The following is a 21,186-nucleotide window of genomic DNA, read 5'->3' on the forward strand; positions in this document are numbered from 1 at the left end:
CTTCACCCCCTCCTCCCCTCCCCACCTACAAACACTTTAATTCCATTTTTACATTTTCTCATATTTTTTTCCTTTTCCCTTATTCTGCTTTCCCTATCCTTCTCACTGCCCCTACACCTTTGGTCCTTTTCTTCCTATTTCACGTTGCTAATTATCCCATTAGGATCTTGAGTACTATTTTAGTTTTTCACACCAGAGAAATTATTCTGTATTTGCATATGTGTGATTTATTTATTTCACTTAGGAGTATATCCTCAAAATGTACCCATTTACCTGTGAATGAATCTACTTTGTCATTCTCTATGGCTGTGTAGTATCCCATTTTATAGAAAAACTACATCTTCTTGATCCAGTTTCCAACGGATGGGCAGATGGGCTGTTCCCAAGTTTTAGCTATTACAAACTGTGCCGCTATAAACATGGGCGCGCATACTTCTCTGTGATGTGATTCTTTTAGTTATTTTGGAAAGATACCCAGCAGGGGGATGGCTGGGTCAAATGGGACCTCCAGTCCAAGCTCTTTGAGGTATCTCCATATTGATTTCCATAGTGGTTGCACCAGTCTGCACTCCCACCAACAATGGAGAAGAGTTCCTTTATTCCCCCAACCCCGCCAACATTTGTTATTGTGTGATTTCTTGATAGCAGCCATTCTTTGTGGGGTGAGGTGAAATCTCAGTGTTGTTTTCATCTGCATCTCTTGAATGACCAGTGATGTGGAACAGTTTTTCATATATTTACCTGCTACTTTTATTTCTCTGTCTGAGAAATGTCTGTTCATTTCAGATGCCCATTTTTGAATTGGGTCTTTATATTTGGGGGGAAGTTTGTTTTGAGTTCTGTATATATTCTAGATAATAGTCCTTTGTCTGAAGAGCAGCTGGTAAAAAGTTTTTCCCACATTTAGGTTGTCTCTTAGTTCTGTTGATGGTTTCTTTTGAAGTGCAGAAGCTTTTCAATAAGATGTGATCCCAGTTGTTGATTCTTTCTGCTAGTTCCCATGCTACTGAGGATTTGTTCATAAAGTCTTTTCCTATGCCAATGTCTTCCAGAGTTCTGCCTAACTTATCTTCCAGCAAGTTTAGTGTTTTTGTTTTTATATTTAGATCTTTAATCCACTTGGATTTTAATTTAGTACATGGTGACAGATAAGGGTCTAGTTTTAATCTTTGGCAGGTTGAGATCCAGTTTTTCCAACACCTTTTATTAAAGAGGTTATCTTTCCTCCAGTGGGGACTGTCAGCTCCTTTGTCAAAGATGAGGGAGCTGAGTGCATCTGGAGTTGTTTTTGTGTCTTTCAATCTGTTCCACTGATCCTCAGGTCTGTTTCTTTGCCAGTACCATGCTGTTTGTATCACAGTGGATTTGTAGTATAGTTTCAAATTGGGAGTTCTTATACCCGCTGCCACGTGTCTGTTCCCTAGGATGGCTTTTGCTATTCTAGGTCTCTTATTGTTCCAAACGAATTTTTTTATTCTTCTTTGTAGTCTGTGAACTATAGTGTTGGGATTTCAATTGGTATTGCATTGAATCTGTATAGCAGTTTTGGTAGTATGGCCATTTTCACTATGTTGATTCTTCCTACCCAGGAGCAGGGGAGACCTTTCCATTTTCTTATATCCTCTTTGATCTCTTTTTTTCAGAGTGCTGTAGTTTTACGTGTAGAGGTCTTTTGCTTCTTTTGTTAGATTGATTCCCAGATACTTCATTTTTTTGGATGCTATTGTGAAAGGAATTGCTTCCTTAATTTCTTTCTCAGTGAGTCTGTTATTTGTGTACAAGACGGCTATTGACTTTTGGGTGTTGACCTTGTATTCAGCTATTCTGCTAAAAGTGTCTATTGAGTTGAGAAGTCTTTTGGTGGAATTTTTTGAGTCTTCATATCATTATCATAGAGTATCATATCATTAGCAAATAATGACAGTTTAACTTCTTCCTTTCCTAACTTTATTGTTTTAATTTCTTTCTCTTGTCTAATTGCTATAGCTAATGTTTCAGAATTATATCAAAGAGGAGTGGTGATAGTGGGCATCCTTGTCTTGTTCCTGATTTTAATGTGAAGGTTTTCATTTTTTGGCCATTTAATATGATGTTGGCTGTTGGTTTTTCATAGATAGCCTTTATTAAGTTGAGATATAGACTACCTATTTCAATTTTTTGCAGAGTTTTTATCATGAATGGGTGTTGAATTTTGTCAAATGCTTTTTCTGCATTTATTGAGAGGATCATGTAGTTCTTGTCCTTGACTTTGTTAATATAGTGTATTACATTTATTAATTTATGTATGTTGAACCATCCTTGCATCTCTGGAATAAATCCGACTTGGTCAGGATGGATGATCTTCTTGATGATCCTCTGTATTCTGTTTGCTAGTATCATATTGAGAATTTTTGCATCTATATTCATTAAGGAGATTGGCCTGTAGTTCTCTTTTTTAGTTAAATCTTTCCCAGGTTTGGGAATTAAAGTGATATTTGCTTCCAGGAAGGAATTTGGAAGTAATGCTTCCCTGTCAATTTCATTGAAGAGTAATGGCAGTAGATCTTCTCTAAATGTTTTGTAAAATTCAGCAGTAAATCCATGAGGACCTGGGCTTTTCTTTGTTGGTAAGTTTTAAATTACATTTTCAATTTCACTGATTGTAATTGGGGTACTTAAAATATTGTTATCTTCTTTGGTCAACTTTGGTACATCACAAGTATTTAGAAATCTGTCCATTTCTTCTGTGTTTTCCATTTTATTAGAGTACAGGTTCTCATAGTATGTATTAATGATCCTCTGGATTTCTGTGGGATCTGTTGTGAATTTGCCTTTTTCATTCCTGATTGCATGGATCTGAGCCTTTTCTTTCCTTTTTTTTGATAAGGTTTGCTAAGGGTTTATCAATTTTATTTATTCTTTCAAAAAATCAACTCTTCAATTCATTTATTTTTTGTATCATTTTCTTAGTTTCTATTACATAGATTTCTGCTCTAATCTTTATAATTTCCTCTCTTGCTTGAGCTTTGGGTTTTGTTCTTTTTTTCCTAGGAGTCTAAGAGTCATCATTAGGTTGTTTATTTGAGACCACTCTGTTTTCCTAGTGTGGGCATTCAGTGCTATGAATTTTCCACATAGAACTGCTTTCATTGTGTCCCACAGATTTCTGTACGTTGTACTGGCATTTTTGTTTACTTGTAAAAACTGTCTGATTTCTTCTTTGGTTTTCTCTGTGATCCATTGATTGTTCAGGAGAGTGTTGTTCAATTTCCATGTGTTTGTGAAATTCCTATGGTTTATTATGCTATTGATCTCCAGCTTATTGCACTGTGATCTGAAAATATACAGGGAATAACTTCAACTCTTTTTCATTTATTCGGACCTGTTCTATGAGCTAGTATGTGATCTATCTTGGATAATGACCCATGTGCAGCTGAAAATAATGTATATTCTGATTTTGTGGGGTGGAATACTCTATAGATGTCTAATAAGTCCATGCATTCAGAAGCTTGCTTTAGTTCTAGTATTTCATTGTTGATTTTTTGCCTAGATGATCTGTCTATTTGTGATAGTTGGGTATTTAGATCCCCCACTACAATTGTATTAGTGGTTATTTGGTTTTTCATTTTACTTAATATTTGTTTTATATAGTTGGGGGCATTTATATTTGGTGCATATATGTTTATGATTGTCATTTCTTCATTGTTCCCTTTACAAGGATGTAGTGCCCTTCTTTGTCTCTCTTAATTAGTTTTGGTTTGAAATTTGCTTTGTTTGTGAATAAGATTGCTACCCCTGCTTTTTTCTGGACTCCTGTCACATGTGGAATTGTTTTCCATCCTTTCACCTTCAGTCTATGGGCTTCTTTTTGCACTAGGTGTGTTTCTTGTATACAACATATTGCTGGATTTTGCTTCTTAATCCATTCTGCCAATCTGTTTCTCTTATTTGGTGAATTGAGGCCATTGACATTGATAATTATAACTGATATGTACTGACATTATTGTCATGTTATTGTCCTTTTGTTGACTCTTTATTTTTTGTCCTCTCCTTTTAATTTCTTGCCTTGGCTATTTGATTGCTCTGTTGGGCCTCCTGGTGTTGTTATCTTCATTGTCTTTTTCTAGGATATTGTTTAAAATTCCTTGTAGTGATGGTTTAGTATTCATGAAGTTTCTCAAGTGTTCTTTGTCATGGAAGTACCTTATTTCCCCATCCATTTTGAAAGAGAGTTTTGCAGGATACATCAGTCTAGGTTGGAGGTTGTTTTCTTTTAGTACTTGAAACACCTCACTCCAGGCTCTCCTTGACCTGAGGGTTTGTGTTGAAAAGTCTGCTGTGATTCTGATGAGCTTTCATTTGCAAGTGATTTGTTTCTTTTCTCTTACAGCTTGTAGTATTTTGTTCTTCAGTTGGGTTTCTGGGATCTTGATTATTATATGTCTAGGTGCAGATTTTTTTTTTATCATGGCTAATGGGTGTCCTATATGCCTCGCTTATCTGTATGTCTACTTCTTTCCTTCTGTTTGGGGAGTTTTCTGTCATTAATTCTGTGAAAAGCTTTTTAAGTTATTTGCGTTTTGTCCTGCTATTTCATGAATACCTATCAGTCTTATATTATTCTTCTTTGCATCACCTAGGAGTTGTTGGATCAATTTCTCATGCCCCCTTGCTATTTTTAAGAGACCTCTCTTTTCACAGTCAGTGTCTGTGATCCTATCTTCTATATCTGAAATTCTATCTTCCCAATCCTTTATTCTATTGCTTACAGTTTCAATATAGTTTTTAATCTCCTGGATATCTTTTTGAATATGTTTAACAGATTCCATTTCTTTCCTATGTTGGGTGTTCATTGTTTCCATTTCTTTCCTATTCTGGGCCTTCAAGGTTTCTATTATGTTCCTAAGCTCATCTATTTTTTTGGCAGTTTCTGTTCTGGAATCTCAAATCATGTCTTTCATTTTGCTCACCATCTCTATAGTTATCTGGGAAATAATTTCTGTTTTGAATCTTTCTAGAGCCTGACTGATCTGTTTTGTTATTTCCTGTGCTGTGAGTTCTGAGGGTCCTGGAGGTTCACTATCTGATTTTTCATCCTCCTTTGCCCTACTGTTTGCCATTGGTGGACTGGGAGTCAGTCTTTGTGGCTTGCTTAAGTGTTTTCTCATCTTTATTTTTGCTGTTGGGTTGCCCTTGATTCAATCTCTGGGTCATTAAATCTTCCTGATATCATTCCATCCCAGCCTTTGATTTTCTAATGACTTATAGACATTCCCATGTTCATAGTTGAGAAAACAACTCATCAAATCAATCCCTATCCTTTATCCCAATTGATACAATCAGGAACACAATAGGATCAATCATCACCCTTTATAGCCTGCCATGCCTCTGCAGAGTGCATACAAGGATTGGCTAAATCAGGGGATCTAAGAGCCGAAGGAGTGGTGCTTAGTGGCACCCATGCAGCTACCCTCCTGGCACTGGTTTGGGGGAATCAATTCTCTTCTTTATCTTAACTAGTATCTTGTCTACCCTAGACACTTCTGCACCTTACAGGTACACAAATATATCAGTAGATTCTGACAACTTTGTAGGCATTTAGAACCCCAAATTACATCTCCCTTCTCCTACATTCCACCCCCCACAAATATCTTCTTTAACTCTCACTGCTTATCCTGCACCTCCAAATATAAAAGTCCTCTAGCAGAATCTGACTCCCTATGCAATTTCTAACCTATTATCATTTCTCCTATTTACCTTATCCCCTAGTGATTCACATGCCTCCTTCACCTATCCCTCCTTCTTTTCTCCCTTTCCCTCCATATCTTAGACTATTAATAGCAATATAGTGTAGCTTATAAAGGATATGAACAAAGGGTGTTTATATATATGGGTGGATTTGTTGATGCTGTTATAATCAGTAGTCATTCTCTTTTCACAGGAAAGTGACAGGGCCCACAGTGTTTAAATTAATGAGTTTCTGGACAAATAAAAACAGGCAACATCATCAGAAGATAGATCCTAAATAAAATGTTTCTCATATCAACTATAATTTCTCCTCACTCTACTAGACCTTAACCATATATATCTTCCAGGATATCCCAACTCTCCCAAGACAGAGCTAGGGGGCACTGATGGAGCAGAAAGCAAAGAAAAAGTAATATACCCTAATGAATTATTTATTTTTAAATTTTGTTTTATCTCATTCCCCCTTCAAGCCCCCTCCCCTCCCTATGTACTAAAGATTTGCTTCCATTTTTCTTCTATTGTTACTTTTTAAAAATCTCTTCCTTCCTCCCTTGTTCCCCTTCCCATTTGAACACTTTCTTCGCAACATCCGTTATACATTTCAGTTCTTATTTCCATTTTTGCTTTCCCACACCAGAGAAACAATGCAGTATTTAAACACGTGTATCTGAATTAAGACACACACACACACACACACACACACACACACAGATACATACACACACACACACACATCTCTGTTATCCACTCATCAAATGACCCATCATTTGGGCTGTTTCCAAGATTTAGCTCTGGTATGATGCTTTTAATTCTTTTGGGAAGATACCAAGAAGAGGTCACTTATTTCTACAGTGGTTGCACCAATATACACTCCCACCATCAGTGGAGAAGTGTTCATTTTATGAATCATTTTAAGAATAGATAAACTTGGTGAGTTGAGAGAGGACATGATCCAAAAGTTTTTGGAATTATCAAACAGAATGACCAATGTGGATCTGGAGGAAAACAATAAAAATACTGGAAGAACTGACCAAAGTGGTCAAAACATGAATGACAAATTTAACAAAGACATAGAATCAACAAAAAGGTATCAGATGAAAATATAGACATACATGACTGTATAGAATCCATGAATTTCAGAAATGATCAAGATGAAAATGGGGTTTCTGAAGTTGAGGACAAAGTGGTAAATTATGACAAATTACTCTGAGAAGGCTCAAGAAAGTTAAGGAAACAATAAAAGCTAATTGAATAGCTACTAGATGATTGTATGAGGAGTTAGACAGAAACTAAAAGGTAACACACAAGGAATAATGAACTTGTTTACAGAAATCATAGTAGAAAAGTTACCAAGTATGAGGAAAGATATCAACATACAAATAAACGAAGCTTACAAAACATCAATCATGATGAAAAAAGCAGCTTCCCATAGCATATAATAATTAAAATGCCAAATGTCCAACAACCACAACAAAAAAACAGAATTGTGAAAGCTGTTAGAGAACAGAAAAGAAAGAAGAAAGAAAAGAAGAAAAAACACTGCACATGTAAAGGTAAACACATTAGAGTAACAGCCCATTTCTCAACACATACTCTAAAGGCGAGAAGAGGTAGGAGAAAAGTATTTCAAGCCCTAAAAGCAAAGAACTTTCAAACACAATGACCATATCTGGCAAAACTTTTATTTTTCAAAATGGAGAAATATGAACATTCCATGAAAAAAGAACAAAAGATTTATAAGCATCAAACCAGCACCCCAGAAAAGTAGCAAGGTATGGTGAATCGAATAAAACCTGAGATCTAGATGAAATTAATTTGCTTAGCAAGGCAAATAGAAACAAGCATCAACAGTGAAAGAATGCAATGATAGGAATTAATCAGCACCACTCAGTAATAACTCTCAATGTTAATGCTTAAACTCCCCAATTAAAAGATACAGATTGGAACACTGGATCAAAAATCAGAATTCAACTCTTTGTGGCATTTAAGAAATATATTTAATATAAAAAGACTTTCATAGACTGAGCATTAAACAATGAAAAATATATTTCACACACCCTGACCCTGAAAACAAGCAGAGGTCCCAATTTGACTTGCAAAGGAAACTTCAAACTGAAATTTATCAGAGAAAACAAAGTCACTATATTCTAGTTAAGGAAATACTCTAAGAAGAAGAGATAACATTTGTAAATATACATGCACCAAATACTGGAGCAGCTATATTCATAAAACAAATATTGCTCAACATAAAAGGCCACTAGACAATCATTAATACAAACATAGTTGAAGACCACAGTGCCCTAGTTTCACAAAGAGATCAACTAAACAAAAAAATCAATTAAAATATCAGAGCTGAAACATACCCTTGAATCTATGGATATATATTATTCAACCCTACTACAACACAGTACACTTGCTTCTCTGCAGCACATGGAACATTCTCCAAAATAGAACACATACTAGTCCATAAAACCTGCTTAAATACATATTAAAAAAAAATTTTGCCAGTAGACCATAGTGCAAAGAAACTAGAAATGAATCAGAAAATCTACAACACCTGGAAACTTAATAACATACTCCTGAACACTCAGTGGGTCATGGAAGAAATTAATTTCTGCAATCAAATGACAATGCCAGTACAGCACCATTGGAGGCTGATCAGACCTCCAATCACCTAACCGAGGATAAGGCAGAAGGATAAAAAAAGACAAGAAAAGATCTTTACTGCATACATGGGGGCCCCGGAGTGTTCAGAGAGCTCTTATCAGTCTAAGACACTGTCTTCTGGAGCTTGCCTCTGTTTATTGAACACACAGCTCCTCGAAGGAGTAAGGGGCAGTGCAGGGAACAGTGGAGTGGAGAGCACTGATGTGAGCAGGATCTTAGCAACAAGGGAACAAGACATTCTAGCACGAACAGCTCATAGATTAATGGGAAATTTGTTTTTTCCCACAGATTAATTTCTGCCTCTATAGAAGTTTTCTGTACATGTCATGCTTCCCTTAGCTGTAATATTATCTTACCGTTCAAGGCATCACAGCTTCATGGATCACTGAGACCTCCACTGTAACCAGTGGCATGGGGAGTTGTTTTGTTCCCACACATCAACTGCTGGCTCTTTAGACAAGCCATTGTGGGCTAATAGGCACATTCAGAGTTTTAATATGAAAAGCCAATTTATGAATTTGCAGCTTGCTCAGGGTGGCCCATCACAGCACACCAGAACTTATGGAACACAATGAAAGCAGTCCTATAAAGGCAGTTTATTGCTATCAATGTTCACAATAGAAAAACTTAGGTATCATAAAGATGGACAAAAATTAATGAAAATGAGCCTTTAAAAAAGATTAGAATCAATGAATCAAAAGGCTGATTCTTTGAATACATAAGCAAAATAGATAAATCCTTAGCGAAACTAACCAAAAGAAAGGAAAAAACTTCACATCAATGCAATTAGAAATGAAAAAGGTGAAAAACAGTGGACATTGTTGAAATCCAAAAGATACTTATTAGTATGAAAAATTGTATTCCAACAAACTGGAAAACTTTGAAGTAATGGACAGAGTCCAAGACACATAAGAATTACCAAAACTAAAGAAAAAAGACAACATAATATTTTTCAACAATCCTATAGCAAGCAATAAAATTGAGGCACCAAAAAGAATGATAAAAACCCCTACCAACTAAATGAAGTCCAGGACCTCATGGATTGCATTCACTGTTAAATTCCAGAAAATTAAAGGTTACTACACCAATATTCCTCAAGCTCTTCAGTGAAATTGAAAAGGGAAGGAATCCTCCAAAATTCATTCCTGCAAGCCAGCATCACTGACTGCAAAACAAGACAAAGATACTCCAAAGAAAAGTACAGGCCAATCATTAGAACTTGTGTGCAAAAATCTTCACCAAAATATTGGCAAATAGAATGCTACACATTATCAAAAGGATTATAGATTATGACAAAGTCAATTTCATCCCAGAGTTACAAGAATGGTTCACCATACACAATTCAATAAATGCACATGCTGACTTTGGCAGCACATATACACAAATCAGTAAATGCATATTACCCCACATAAACGGAAGCAAGGACAAAAATCCACATGATCATATGCATAGATGCAGAAAAAGCTTTTGAAAAAACTCCTATACCCTTTCATGATAAAAACACTGAAGAAAATAGATATACAAAGACCTTATCTAAATCTGATAAAAGCCACTTATGACAAAACAACTGTGAACATCATATTACCCCAAAATCTCTTAAAATTAATAACCAATTTTGGCAATGTAGTGGAATACAAAAACAACAAACAAAAATCAATACTATTAATATATAGCAATAATGAACTCAATGAGTAAGAAATTGGCAAAACAATACCATTTACAATAATACAAAAAAATTAAATACCTAGTAACTAACCTAACCAAGGAAGTGAAAGCCCTCTATAATGAAAATTACAGGACTCTGAAAAAAAGATTGAAGAGGACATTACAAAATGGAAACATACCCCCCGTTCCTAGATAGGCAGAACCTATATAATCAAAATGGCTGTACTTACAAAAATGTTATTCAGATTTAATGCAATCTCAATCACAATACCAATAGCATTATTCATAGAACTGGAGAAAATAAATCATAAATTCATATGAAATCACAAGAGACCCACAAAAACAATCCTGAGCAACAAGAATAATGCAGAATTCCTGAACTCATAATAAAAAGCATCAGTGATAAAAATGACATGGTACTGGCACAAAAACAGACATGTGAATCAATGAAACAGAAGAGAGGAAGCAGAAACCGCTCCAGGCACATTCAGCCAAAAATATAAACTGGAGGAAAATACACATACCAAATATCACAATGAATGTAAACATTAAATGTTGTAAACATGAACTAAAAAAAACAATGAAAATGAGCATAGATGATTTAGAGGTGGAGGGAGGAAAGTGGGTGGGGAGGTGAAGGGAAATGAAAAATATAGTTAGGATATGTTATGTACGTGGGCCTTCTTCCTAAGATGAATGTAAATTTCATGTACAGTAAACATATACTAATAAAAATATATAATTCACATAACACACTTCACCCATTGGAAATGACTTTTAATATGTTCCAGAGTTATGCAACTACCTCCACCAACAATTTTGGGCCATAATCACTAGCATTCTTTCCTCATTTCTCTTCCCCTCTACATCTATCCTCTCCTTCATTCCCCTAAGCTCCATGTAATCCTTTCTCTCTCCATAGATGCACTTTTCTCTTTTATGTTCTGTTTTATCAACATAAAGGGGTCCCCTGGACACCTTCTCATTTGCAAAGGATCTATCTCCCTGTTTCCTTTTATTATTCCTTTGTTTTATTCATTTGTACTTCCCCTTACTAAAATGAGAGGTACCATATGGAATTTAAGCTTATATATCTGATTTACTTCACTTAACATTATACTTTTCCAGGTGCATCCATTTTCCTACAGATGTCATGAATTTATCTTTCTTTGATGTCACATTACTGATCCATTCATCAATGAACATAAAACAAAACGTGAAAGTGCCCCTATTTTGCACTTTACTCCCCTTCTTGTCTATTGTAATCGTGTGTCACTTGACAAACATCTTCCCACCTGTCCCAAGCCTCTGGTAACCCTCACTCTACTCTGTTCTGCTCTGAGAAGTATACTTACATTCCACGTGTATATATAGCACATTTTCTTCATCATTCATTTGCTGTTGAACACCGAGGTTGAGTCCATGTCTTGTAAATAAAACTTCAATAAATGTAGACCACAAAGGAATACAATGCAACTTTTATTTTATTTTATTTATTTATTTATTTATTTTGTACCGGGGATTGAACTCGGGTCCTTGCGCTTGCAAGGCAGGCCACCGAACCACTGAGCTAAATCCCCAGCACTACAATTTAGCTTTTAAAAAGAAGGAAATCCTACCATATGTCTCACTGTGGATGAACCTGGAAAACTTAGTGTTAAGTGAGATGAATAAGGCAGAGACAAAAATGCATGATCTCACTCACACGTGGAATCTTAAAAAATTGACATCATAGATTGTGTTACTCAGCTTTCATTCATTATAGAAAATAGGTGAGATAATCAACTTATAAAGAAAAAGGTTTGTTCTTGCTCATAGTTTTAGAGGTTTTGGTCCAACATCAATTGACTCTTGTGTGTTGGACCTGTACTGAGGTAGCTCATCCTGGCAGAAGTATATGGCAGGGCAAAACCATATACCTCATGGAAGGGAGACAAAAATAAGAGAAACAGGGAAGATTAGGGTCCTGTCACTGTCCCCCTTCAGGGCACTGTCCTAATGATCTGAAGATCTCCCACTAGGCCCCTCCTAAAGATTGCACCATTCTTGGGAACAAGCCTTTAACACATGGACTTTGGAGGGAAGATTTAAGATTCAAACTGTAGCGTTGATGAAGAAAGTAGAACGGTGGTTACCAGAAGCTGGAGTGGTTAGTGTGGAAGGTGGAGTGGTGGTGAAAGTAGAGGTCAAAGTAGTCACAATTTCAATTAGGTAGGTGGAATGATTTGATTGTGCAGCATGGTGATGACAGTTAACGATGATATATTGTATTCTTAAAAGTGCAAAAAATATCGAAGTGCTCACATCACAAAAATAATTACTTTTCAGATAATTCATACACTAATTAGCTAAATTTAACTATTCAAAAATGTACATACACTCCAAAACATCACGCTATACCTGTTACCATGTTATTATGATTGATAACATACAACTTTATCAATATAAAAATAATTTTAAAATTTTAAAGAAAATATATGTCAAGTTTCTTTTGGGGTGACAAAAATGTTTCCAAATTGGGTTGCAGAGATGATTACACAACTCTGAACGTTTTCTAGGGCACTGATTTATATACTTAGAAAAAGTGAATTTTGTATGTGAATGGTAATATCAATAACTGTGATGAAAGGCACAGGTAAGACAAATACCAGAAAATATTGTGTCTCACTTATGAACACTTATAGAAACCTTCTAAACTAAATTTTGATAACAGTTAAGCTTTTAATATTCAGGAATGCAATAATTCTTCAACAGAATACCTACCAGAACGACAATTTGTGGCTACCAAATTAAATATTAAAACCACATGATCATTTTGATCAATTTTTATTCAACATTTATTTGTTCCACTGTATTTTTTTAGTACATGTTTACAGTGCATAATGATTACATTCATCATGAGGAGTAGGTACATAAATACAACTCATCTACATGCCTAGCGTATGATGGATACTATGAAGTAGTAAACAAAAGAGAGTCTTGGTCTTCGATAGGAGCAGAAAAAGCATTTGATAAAATTTCTCACTGCTCATCATCAAAAAACTGCTAGGAAAGACCTCTCTTGATTAAAGTTATTTACCAAAAATAGAACATCATTCTTATTGCCAAAACATGAGAGGTTTTCTCATTGACTCTAGTGAAAAAAATACCTGTGCTAGGCATCGTGGCCATTAACAATAAAAATGAGATATATAAAAATTGATAACATTGCATAGAAAAATTCTTCCCCTTTGTTTAAGATGAAATATTTAGATGTACTTGAAAATTAAATAGTGTCTGTCTACAAGCAAGCAACTAGAACTAAGAACGTAGCTCAACAAGATTGATGGATACAAGATTATCATACAAGACACCACAGCACTTCCATACATCAGAACTAACCAATGTACTTGGATTTTTTACACAATAGAAACAAAAACTAGAAAATATCTGGTAATATTTCTGAGACAATTTATGCATGACCTTTATCAAAATAACTTTCCCAAGTGGCAGACCAGTCTTGGTGAATTAAAATGTTGATCATTTGAATAACCACTACCTTGATAGCTATAGCTGTAGTGTTATAGGTTCATGGACCAGAAGAACCATGCTGACCAGGAGGTGAGGTAGACTACTCTATTTGTAGATTATGCTTCAGCAGTGGGGCACCTTTGGTGATAATTCACCTTGAATATATTCTGTTTCTTACCCCATTGCCTGAACATTCAAAATATGCTTATTGGAGAACTAGAATATTAGAAACTATTTTAATTTTTTAAAAAAGTACTTAAGATACAAGACAATGACTTTGTTTTCTCTAATTTATGTTATTTGCTACTGAGGAGTAAAAATTGAAGGAAGGATGGCAATTGATAGCTTGTAAGTAAGTAAAACATACGATGTAACTTTAGAGAGTAATAAGAATTCTTAACATGATCAATTTAGTCCATACACCTATACCAAATCTCCTGCTCACAAATCCTCCAATTTCTTTTCATAATTTAAGGCATCCCTGCTGAAATTCTGCTGGTTTTTTCCCTGGTGTTTGCCACAGACTCCATCTAGAATTGGCTCTGGCATTGGCTGTCTCATGTTTGCGGTTCACTTCTGCAGCAGTGTGAGGGCTGAGTGGCAGAGCTACTTGTCCGGTAATGTGGATGAGCTGGGGAACCACCTCATTAGGGGCCATTTCTTAGATAGAGATGGTTAACCATTGGATAAATACTTTAAAGCAGGTATCTTATGTGTATTCTCTGCTGAATTGGTCTAGATGCTATTAGAAAATTCCAAATGCCACAACTGTCTATACCTGCAATTCCACTGAATTATCAGTATATTTCTTTTAGGCCCTTTCATTGCTAATGACAAAGTCTAATTCTGACCTACTTAAAATAAGACAACAATAGCAATAAACATTTAAAATGGAATTCACTGAGTCCAGGTTAATGTACAATGTCACAAAGAGGGTCAATTTATCAAGCAGATAAAGAAAACAGGCTTTGGTATTAGTCTATTTGGTTCTAAATTCTATTCCATCCCTTACCTCTGTGTTAGTTTCTTCTCTGAAATAGGCATAAATAAAGCATTCATCTAATACACTTGTTGTGATATTTAAATGGAGTAAATAAAGTATGTCAATATATTAACAGTACATGACATGACACAAATATCTAATCGTATGCTCTTGATATATTTCTGTTTATATTTCTGGCCTTGAAAGTATAGAGCCAATATACCTCTAATGATCGTATTAGCAGGGGCACTAGCATAGGCTGTAGAAGTGCTGCAAATTGAATGGCTGACTTTTCTCTTTCTGGATCTTTCCTCAAGATTAAAATTCCCAAAACAATGAAAGATCTGACATTGATCATGCATTCAGTCATTCCTTAAACAGCCACCCTACCAGGAAGAATAATGGCTATGCCTGGGTGGAGTGTTTGGGAACACCATGGTGAATAGCCTTTCTGGAACCATACTGAAGATGCAGACTAGTTTCTGGCAGACTGGAAAAGATAGACTGAGTAGGCAGTAAGAATGTCTACCATATTGTGTGTAATAATTAAATATAGTACTTTTATTTTTAAAAAATTTCTAGACAAGAGATATGTCTTAACCTTCTATCATCCCCTAAGTAGGACTAAGCTGCTGTTTTTCCAAGAAAATAACTTTCTACTTTATCTTAAGTATTTTTAAAGAGAAAAATTAGATACTTTTACAGACCCAGATATTAGGATATCCTCCTTAATGTCCAGACACTGTTTATTGCAGTTGTATCCAATTTGTTCTTCATTGTAACTTATAGTTTATTATTCAAGAAGTTAAAAATAGTTTCTCAACATTCTTCTCACAGCTGCCTTCACCTCCTTGTTCTTCAGGCTGTAGATGAGGGGATTCAGCATGGGAGTTATCACACTGTACTGCAAGGAGAAGATTAACTCTTGAGTGGATTCCGAATTCAGCATGAGATAATGAAGTAATCCAGAGCCATAAAAAAAGATCACTGCAGTGAGGTAGGATGAGCAGGTGGACAAGGCCTTACTTCTACCTGAGGTGGAGCTGATGTTCAAGATGATGAACAAAATTCGAATATAGGAAAAAATTATCAGAAGAAAATTTCCCGTGAAATGCAGGAGGCTGGAGCAGAGCAGGGTAGTAAAGCTTGCAGATACATCTGAGCAAGACAAAGGATAGAGAGAGGGCAGCTCACAGATGAAGTGATGAATATTTTGAGCATCACAGAAGTCTAAATTGAGAGCTACAAGGATATTGATGAAAGCATCCATAAAAGCCAAGCCCCACGAGCCCAACACCAACCCTACACACAGCTGTCTGTTCATCACCTGGCCATAGAGCAGAGGAGAACTGATGGCAACATAGCGGTCGTAGGCCATCACAGCGAGTAAGCAGGATTCAGTGCCCCCCGTGGCAAACACAAAGAAGACCTGAGCAAGGCAGCCCTCCACTGAGATGGTTTTCTTCTCAGATAGAAGATTCGCCAACAGCTTAGGCACGGTCACAGAGGAGTGGCAAAGATCCAGGAAAGACAGTTGTCCCAGGAAGAAGTGCATGGGTGTGTGGAGGTGGGAATCAGTCCACACCACCAGCAGCATCATCAGGTTCCCCACCATGGTCAGGAGGTAAATCTCCAGGAAGAGTGCAAAGAGCAGGGCCTGGATGTGGATGTCAGCAGACAGCCCAAGGAGGATGAACTCGGGGACAATGCTATGGTTTCTCATTGCCTTCAGTACTTTCCTTGGAATGTAAAAAATAAATTGCATGAAACCTCTTGTTGTGCCTAGCAGACATCTAAGTGTTTTTCTTTTTCTTTTCCCTCTTTTTCTTCACTGAGTTTCACGCCTACTGAAAAATTCATGTTCAGGAATGGTAAACTTCCCTAAGTCTCTAGATTTCCTAAATCCTGTGATAATTATTTCTCCAACAGTCTAACCCCACATCAGTACCATATGCATCCTTATTCTTTCTTAAATACTTTAGAATTTGTTATTATTCTTTTATTACCTAAGCTACCTGAGGGTATTTTTTATCTTTGTTTGTCTATTTGTTTTTGTGGAAAGAATTCAGGACCTTGTACTTGAGAGGCAGGTGGCAGAACCACTGAGCTAAATCCCCAGCGAGGTATTTTTAAATATAGTAGAGTGAGATTGCAAGAGGAACAAGAGAAAATTGCAGGCACAGTGTCCTGAGAGAGGCAAAGTGGCAGAGTTTCAGAGAAGATGTGGAGCATGTCCTTTGGCGGGAGCAGGTTTGCTGCATCCATTAAGGACCTTGTACTTGAGAGGCAGGTGGCAGAACCACTGAGCTAAATCCCCAGCGAGGTATTTTTAAATATAGTAGAGTGAGATTGCAAGAGGAACAAGAGAAAATTGCAGGCACAGTGTCCTGAGAGAGGCAAAGTGGCAGAGTTTCAGAGAAGATGTGGAGCATGTCCTTTGGCGGGAGCAGGTTTGCTGCATCCATTAAACATACATGAGGTCAGGAGATCTGTCATTGGGAAGTAAGCACTTCCCACCCAGTGACTTTTATGCTTTCAATAAATATTTAAGTGGACTCAGTAACAGAAGTGAAAGGGAATAGTGGATCTTTGCAGAGTAGGAACAAAGAGAAGCAGTGAAAAGTAAGGCAGCACAGAGCTACCCCACCTGTGATACAACTGATAGGAGACACTAGACCAGTGTGGGAACACATTCTAGTCATACGATAGTTTGGGGAGACAGAAAAAAAAAGACTCTTCCCTTCTACTCATCTCTAAATGGAACCACACTAGCTAATACTAGAAATTACTTAAATTGTGGGGAAATTTTCTCCCTTAGAAGTAATGGCCAAAACAGAGAAATCTTGCAGAGGACATTTTCTGAAAGGACAAACAAATTATGTGGTGTGACAGAGGCCAGACTTCCTCATAGGTAAGGTGTACTATGCTAAAGTTAAGGGTAGAGAAATAGATAAAAGCACCATTTTCCTTAGCCTATTGCATAATATCACTATTCCCATGCTTCATTTATTCAAACTCTGAGTCCAGATTTAGACTGTAAACAGCTCTGAGAATGCTACCATTATGTATTCAGTTATTGTTATAGTTAAGTGAAGTACTTTCCAAAGAATGGCACAGGAGGAGAATGTTGCAAGGTTTTCCTACTACTACAGAGAACAAATCTAGCTAAGAACCAGCAAGGGGTTTTAGACATACAGGGCTTGCAGTAAGCTAGGTAGCAAAGGCAAGGGATAAAAAAGTTTTCAGCTGGAGAGGTTTGCCCCAAAGCATTGTTTCTTGCCCTCCCCTAAAGATCCACATACCGCAGAGTATAATTATAAGGCATACCTATAATTAAAGATATGATTTGTCTCTGAACTTTGTATGTGTGGCATTCTTTTTAAATACTATTTTAAGTCACCCGTGTCCTCATATTCCCCACCCATATCTTATAGACAACTCTCTACTATTAACTTCCACAAGCTTCCAGGTTTCTGGTGTGGCCTTTCAGCATAAGAAACAAGGAATGTAGCAAGATGTAGGCAAGAGATCTTGTTTCATTTGTCCCACGTGTAAAATGGAAGCTAAAAATGACTATCATGAAAGACTTACTAACTTCAGGATAGTATTGATAACAGCAGAGGTCCTAAAAAAATCTTCAGATTCTTTTTCCTTCACATCCAACCTAACATGTATAATTTGCCTAAAAGGAAGAAGAGAAGTGATTTTTGAGGAGGAGACCATAACATCTCAGTTAGCAGAAATTCATACCATACCAGAGAGGACAAGAGAGGTACTACTATTCCAGGAGGTAAACCTCAGACAAACTGATGTAAAGGGAAAAGAACTGCCTGGTTTAAAAAGTGACAGTGAATGATATCATATTTTATACCTTAAATGTACCAATAAGCTTAATGAGAGAAAAAAAAAAGACAGTGGAAACTGAGGGAATCCAATAGCAGAGAAACTCATCAGAGGACAACAGCAAAGCTTTACCATATTCTGCTTTTTCCTGGTGCAGACTGTGTCCTGTTTTCTGAGGCAGCGAGTATGCTTCTAAACTCAGAAGAAATTCATGAGAGAGAACATGTATGACAAGTCTCCAGTCTTAGGACTGACATTGCTTTTTTTACCTTAGACCTTTTGTGAATAAGGAGAAATATATAAGCTCATTCTTGCAAATCACCAAGAATCAAAATACATTATGTAAAGGTACAAATCTCCAATGATGAATGTCATTATATTGTATACCTAAAATGTACCAATATTAGTTTTTAAAAAGAAGCAAATACATAGTACAGCCTACTAAAAAAATCACCTGCAAGCAAAAATTTCAGAAAGCTTTTCCAAATTTTGGCAGGGTTTTTGCTTTTATCCATTAAATGACTTCTTAATACCACAGAGAGTAAAACTTGAAAATCCTAACAAGTGTTATAGCAACTTTGTTCATACATTTTTAAAAATTCTGTTTAGTTTTCCTTTGTGATTTTTGGAGAAAAAATATCAAAGTGCTGAATACAGGCACCCTGAAAGACACAATTCTGGTAGTGTATTCCACGCAATCCACCAGCAAGGAAAGCCCTATTCAGTCCAAGCCGCCTGGACACACTCTCTGTTCTCTTCTGTCTTCTGATTTATTAAAACCTCTTCAGCTTTGTCTCATTTGTGTCAAATTTTAGTTTTAGATGTCAAGCTTTTCCATTCTAGATGCAGAAAAGTTGAGTAGAAAAAAGGTAAAAATGTAGGTAAATTTAAATTATCATTGGCTACTTATATATATTATTATCAAACAAGAAAAAAATTTATTTTTAAATAAAGTACAATTGGATGATTAATGAAAAATAAGACAGGTTAAGCAAATATTGACATTGGTCCCCTCAAAACCCAGAAGCTTTACTTCACTACTAAGGTACAGGTTCTCTTCCCAAGAGAGCTCACATTTGACCCAAAATGTAGTATCAGAAATGAAAGCTAGAGCCAAAATGAATATTAAAGTATTTTAATATTTTCACGCTACACTAGAAACAAGATAGTTTATTTCAGTAACAGCCACAGGAACTGAGGCTATCACATTCTCAAATGTCAGTGTTATCTTAGACAGGAGTATCTGAAATAGCACTTTGTGAAAGATCTATTCCTGGGCAAGTATGGCTTTATCCTACTAAATATGGTAAAATATGAGCAATAGACTTCCTTTTTCCTTCAGATTTATTGAGATATGATTCACAAATAAAAGTTGTTTGTATTTAAGGCATATAATACAATGCTTCAATAATTAATTTAAGTAATATATACATTACTACATGTAAACTTTTGTATAAGAAGCTTTGAGATCTACTCTTAGCAAATTTCAGATAGACAATACATTATTAATGACTAGTCATCATGCTGTACACTGGGTTTCCAATACTCATTCATTTTTTCGGTGGGGGTATCAGGGATCAAACTCAGGACCTTGTGCTTGTAAGGCAGGTGGTGGAACCACTGTGCTAAATCCTTGGCCCAGTCATTCATCTTATAATTGAAGGTTTTTGCCTTTTGACCAATAGCTCTTCTTTCCCCTAGCCCCTACTTGCAGGTCACTACAACTGTATTGTCTGGAACTACCAGCTTACCTACTTTTGGAATTTTTGTTAGAATATTTATCCCATTTGTGTTTTGTCTAATAAGTCATGGCCTCCAGGCAGTTGGAACAGACTAGCTAGTGCCCTGATTACCCTAAAACCAAAATTTTCTCCATTATCCTTCCCTCAGGGACTGCTGTCTCAGCTATGGACCTTGACAGTAGTGATGTAATCTAATTGATAAATAAATTAGGGTTATTCCGTTTGCTTCTGATAACCTACTTGGTGTTAGCAGGATATTTTCTATCAATATTTTTGTTGTTTAGTTGATTTTAAAGTAATCTTGTGAGTCTTGTTGACTCTACCTATGAGAGATCTATGAGAGACTAAATGAAATTCTGAAGTCCAGAGGGACTACAGCCATCCCAGTATATATTTGTTTTTTCCCCCTCATTGAGTTTATTGGTACATTTTAGGTATATAGTACAGTTACATTCACTATTGGGATCTTGTACCTTTACATGACAGGTCTTGGTTCTCATTTTTTCCCCTTGTCCCTGCCCTCCCTTCACCCCTCCTCCCTTCTCCTTTACAAGCACTTCGTTTCCATTTCTCCATTTTCTCCTATTTTTTCCTTTCCCTTATTAGCTTTCCCCTACCCTTCCCACTTTCCCTACAGCTTTAGCCCCTTTCTTCCTATTTCACATTGTCCATTATATCATTAGGATCTTATGTACTGTTATAGTTTATTCACACCAGAGAAACTATTCGGTATTTACATATGTGTGACTTATTTATTTCACTTAGGAGTATATCCTCAATATGTATCCATTTTCCTATGAATTAATCTAATTTATCATTCTTTATGGCTGAGTAATATTCCATTTTATAGAAAAACCACATCTTCTTTATCCAATTTCCAACTGATGGGCAAGTGCCCCAGTATATATTTCATCTTAGGATGCCAAAACTATCTTGCCAAGGGATCCAGGAAAAATCATGTACAATAGTTCCTTGGCAGAGAGGCTCATTTGTCTGCTAAAATTGACCTTGAAAGTAGGCCTTGGAAGCAGGAGTTACCTTTTAACTCAT

General features: G+C 36.2%; 1 protein-coding gene across 1 annotated transcript; it reads right to left on the minus strand.

Moving 5' to 3' along the window:
• Nucleotides 1–15,356: 15,356 nt before the first annotated feature.
• On the minus strand, nucleotides 15,357–16,274 carry LOC104872157 (olfactory receptor 8S1). Its single transcript, XM_010638302.1, has one exon. The coding sequence runs from the start codon at nucleotides 16,272–16,274 to the stop codon at nucleotides 15,357–15,359; it is 918 nt and encodes a 305-aa protein (XP_010636604.1).
• Nucleotides 16,275–21,186: the final 4,912 nt, after the last annotated feature.

This window comes from Fukomys damarensis, unplaced genomic scaffold (genome assembly GCF_012274545.1).
Source record: "Fukomys damarensis isolate Sample0158 unplaced genomic scaffold, DMR_v1.0_HiC HiC_scaffold_15, whole genome shotgun sequence".
NCBI lineage: Eukaryota > Metazoa > Chordata > Mammalia > Rodentia > Bathyergidae > Fukomys > Fukomys damarensis.

What these genes read in the sequence shown, in the direction of transcription:
- LOC104872157 (XM_010638302.1), bottom strand. Translation starts at nt 16,274, where the DNA reads ATGAGAAACCATAGCATTGTCCCCGAGTTCATCCTCCTTGGGCTGTCT.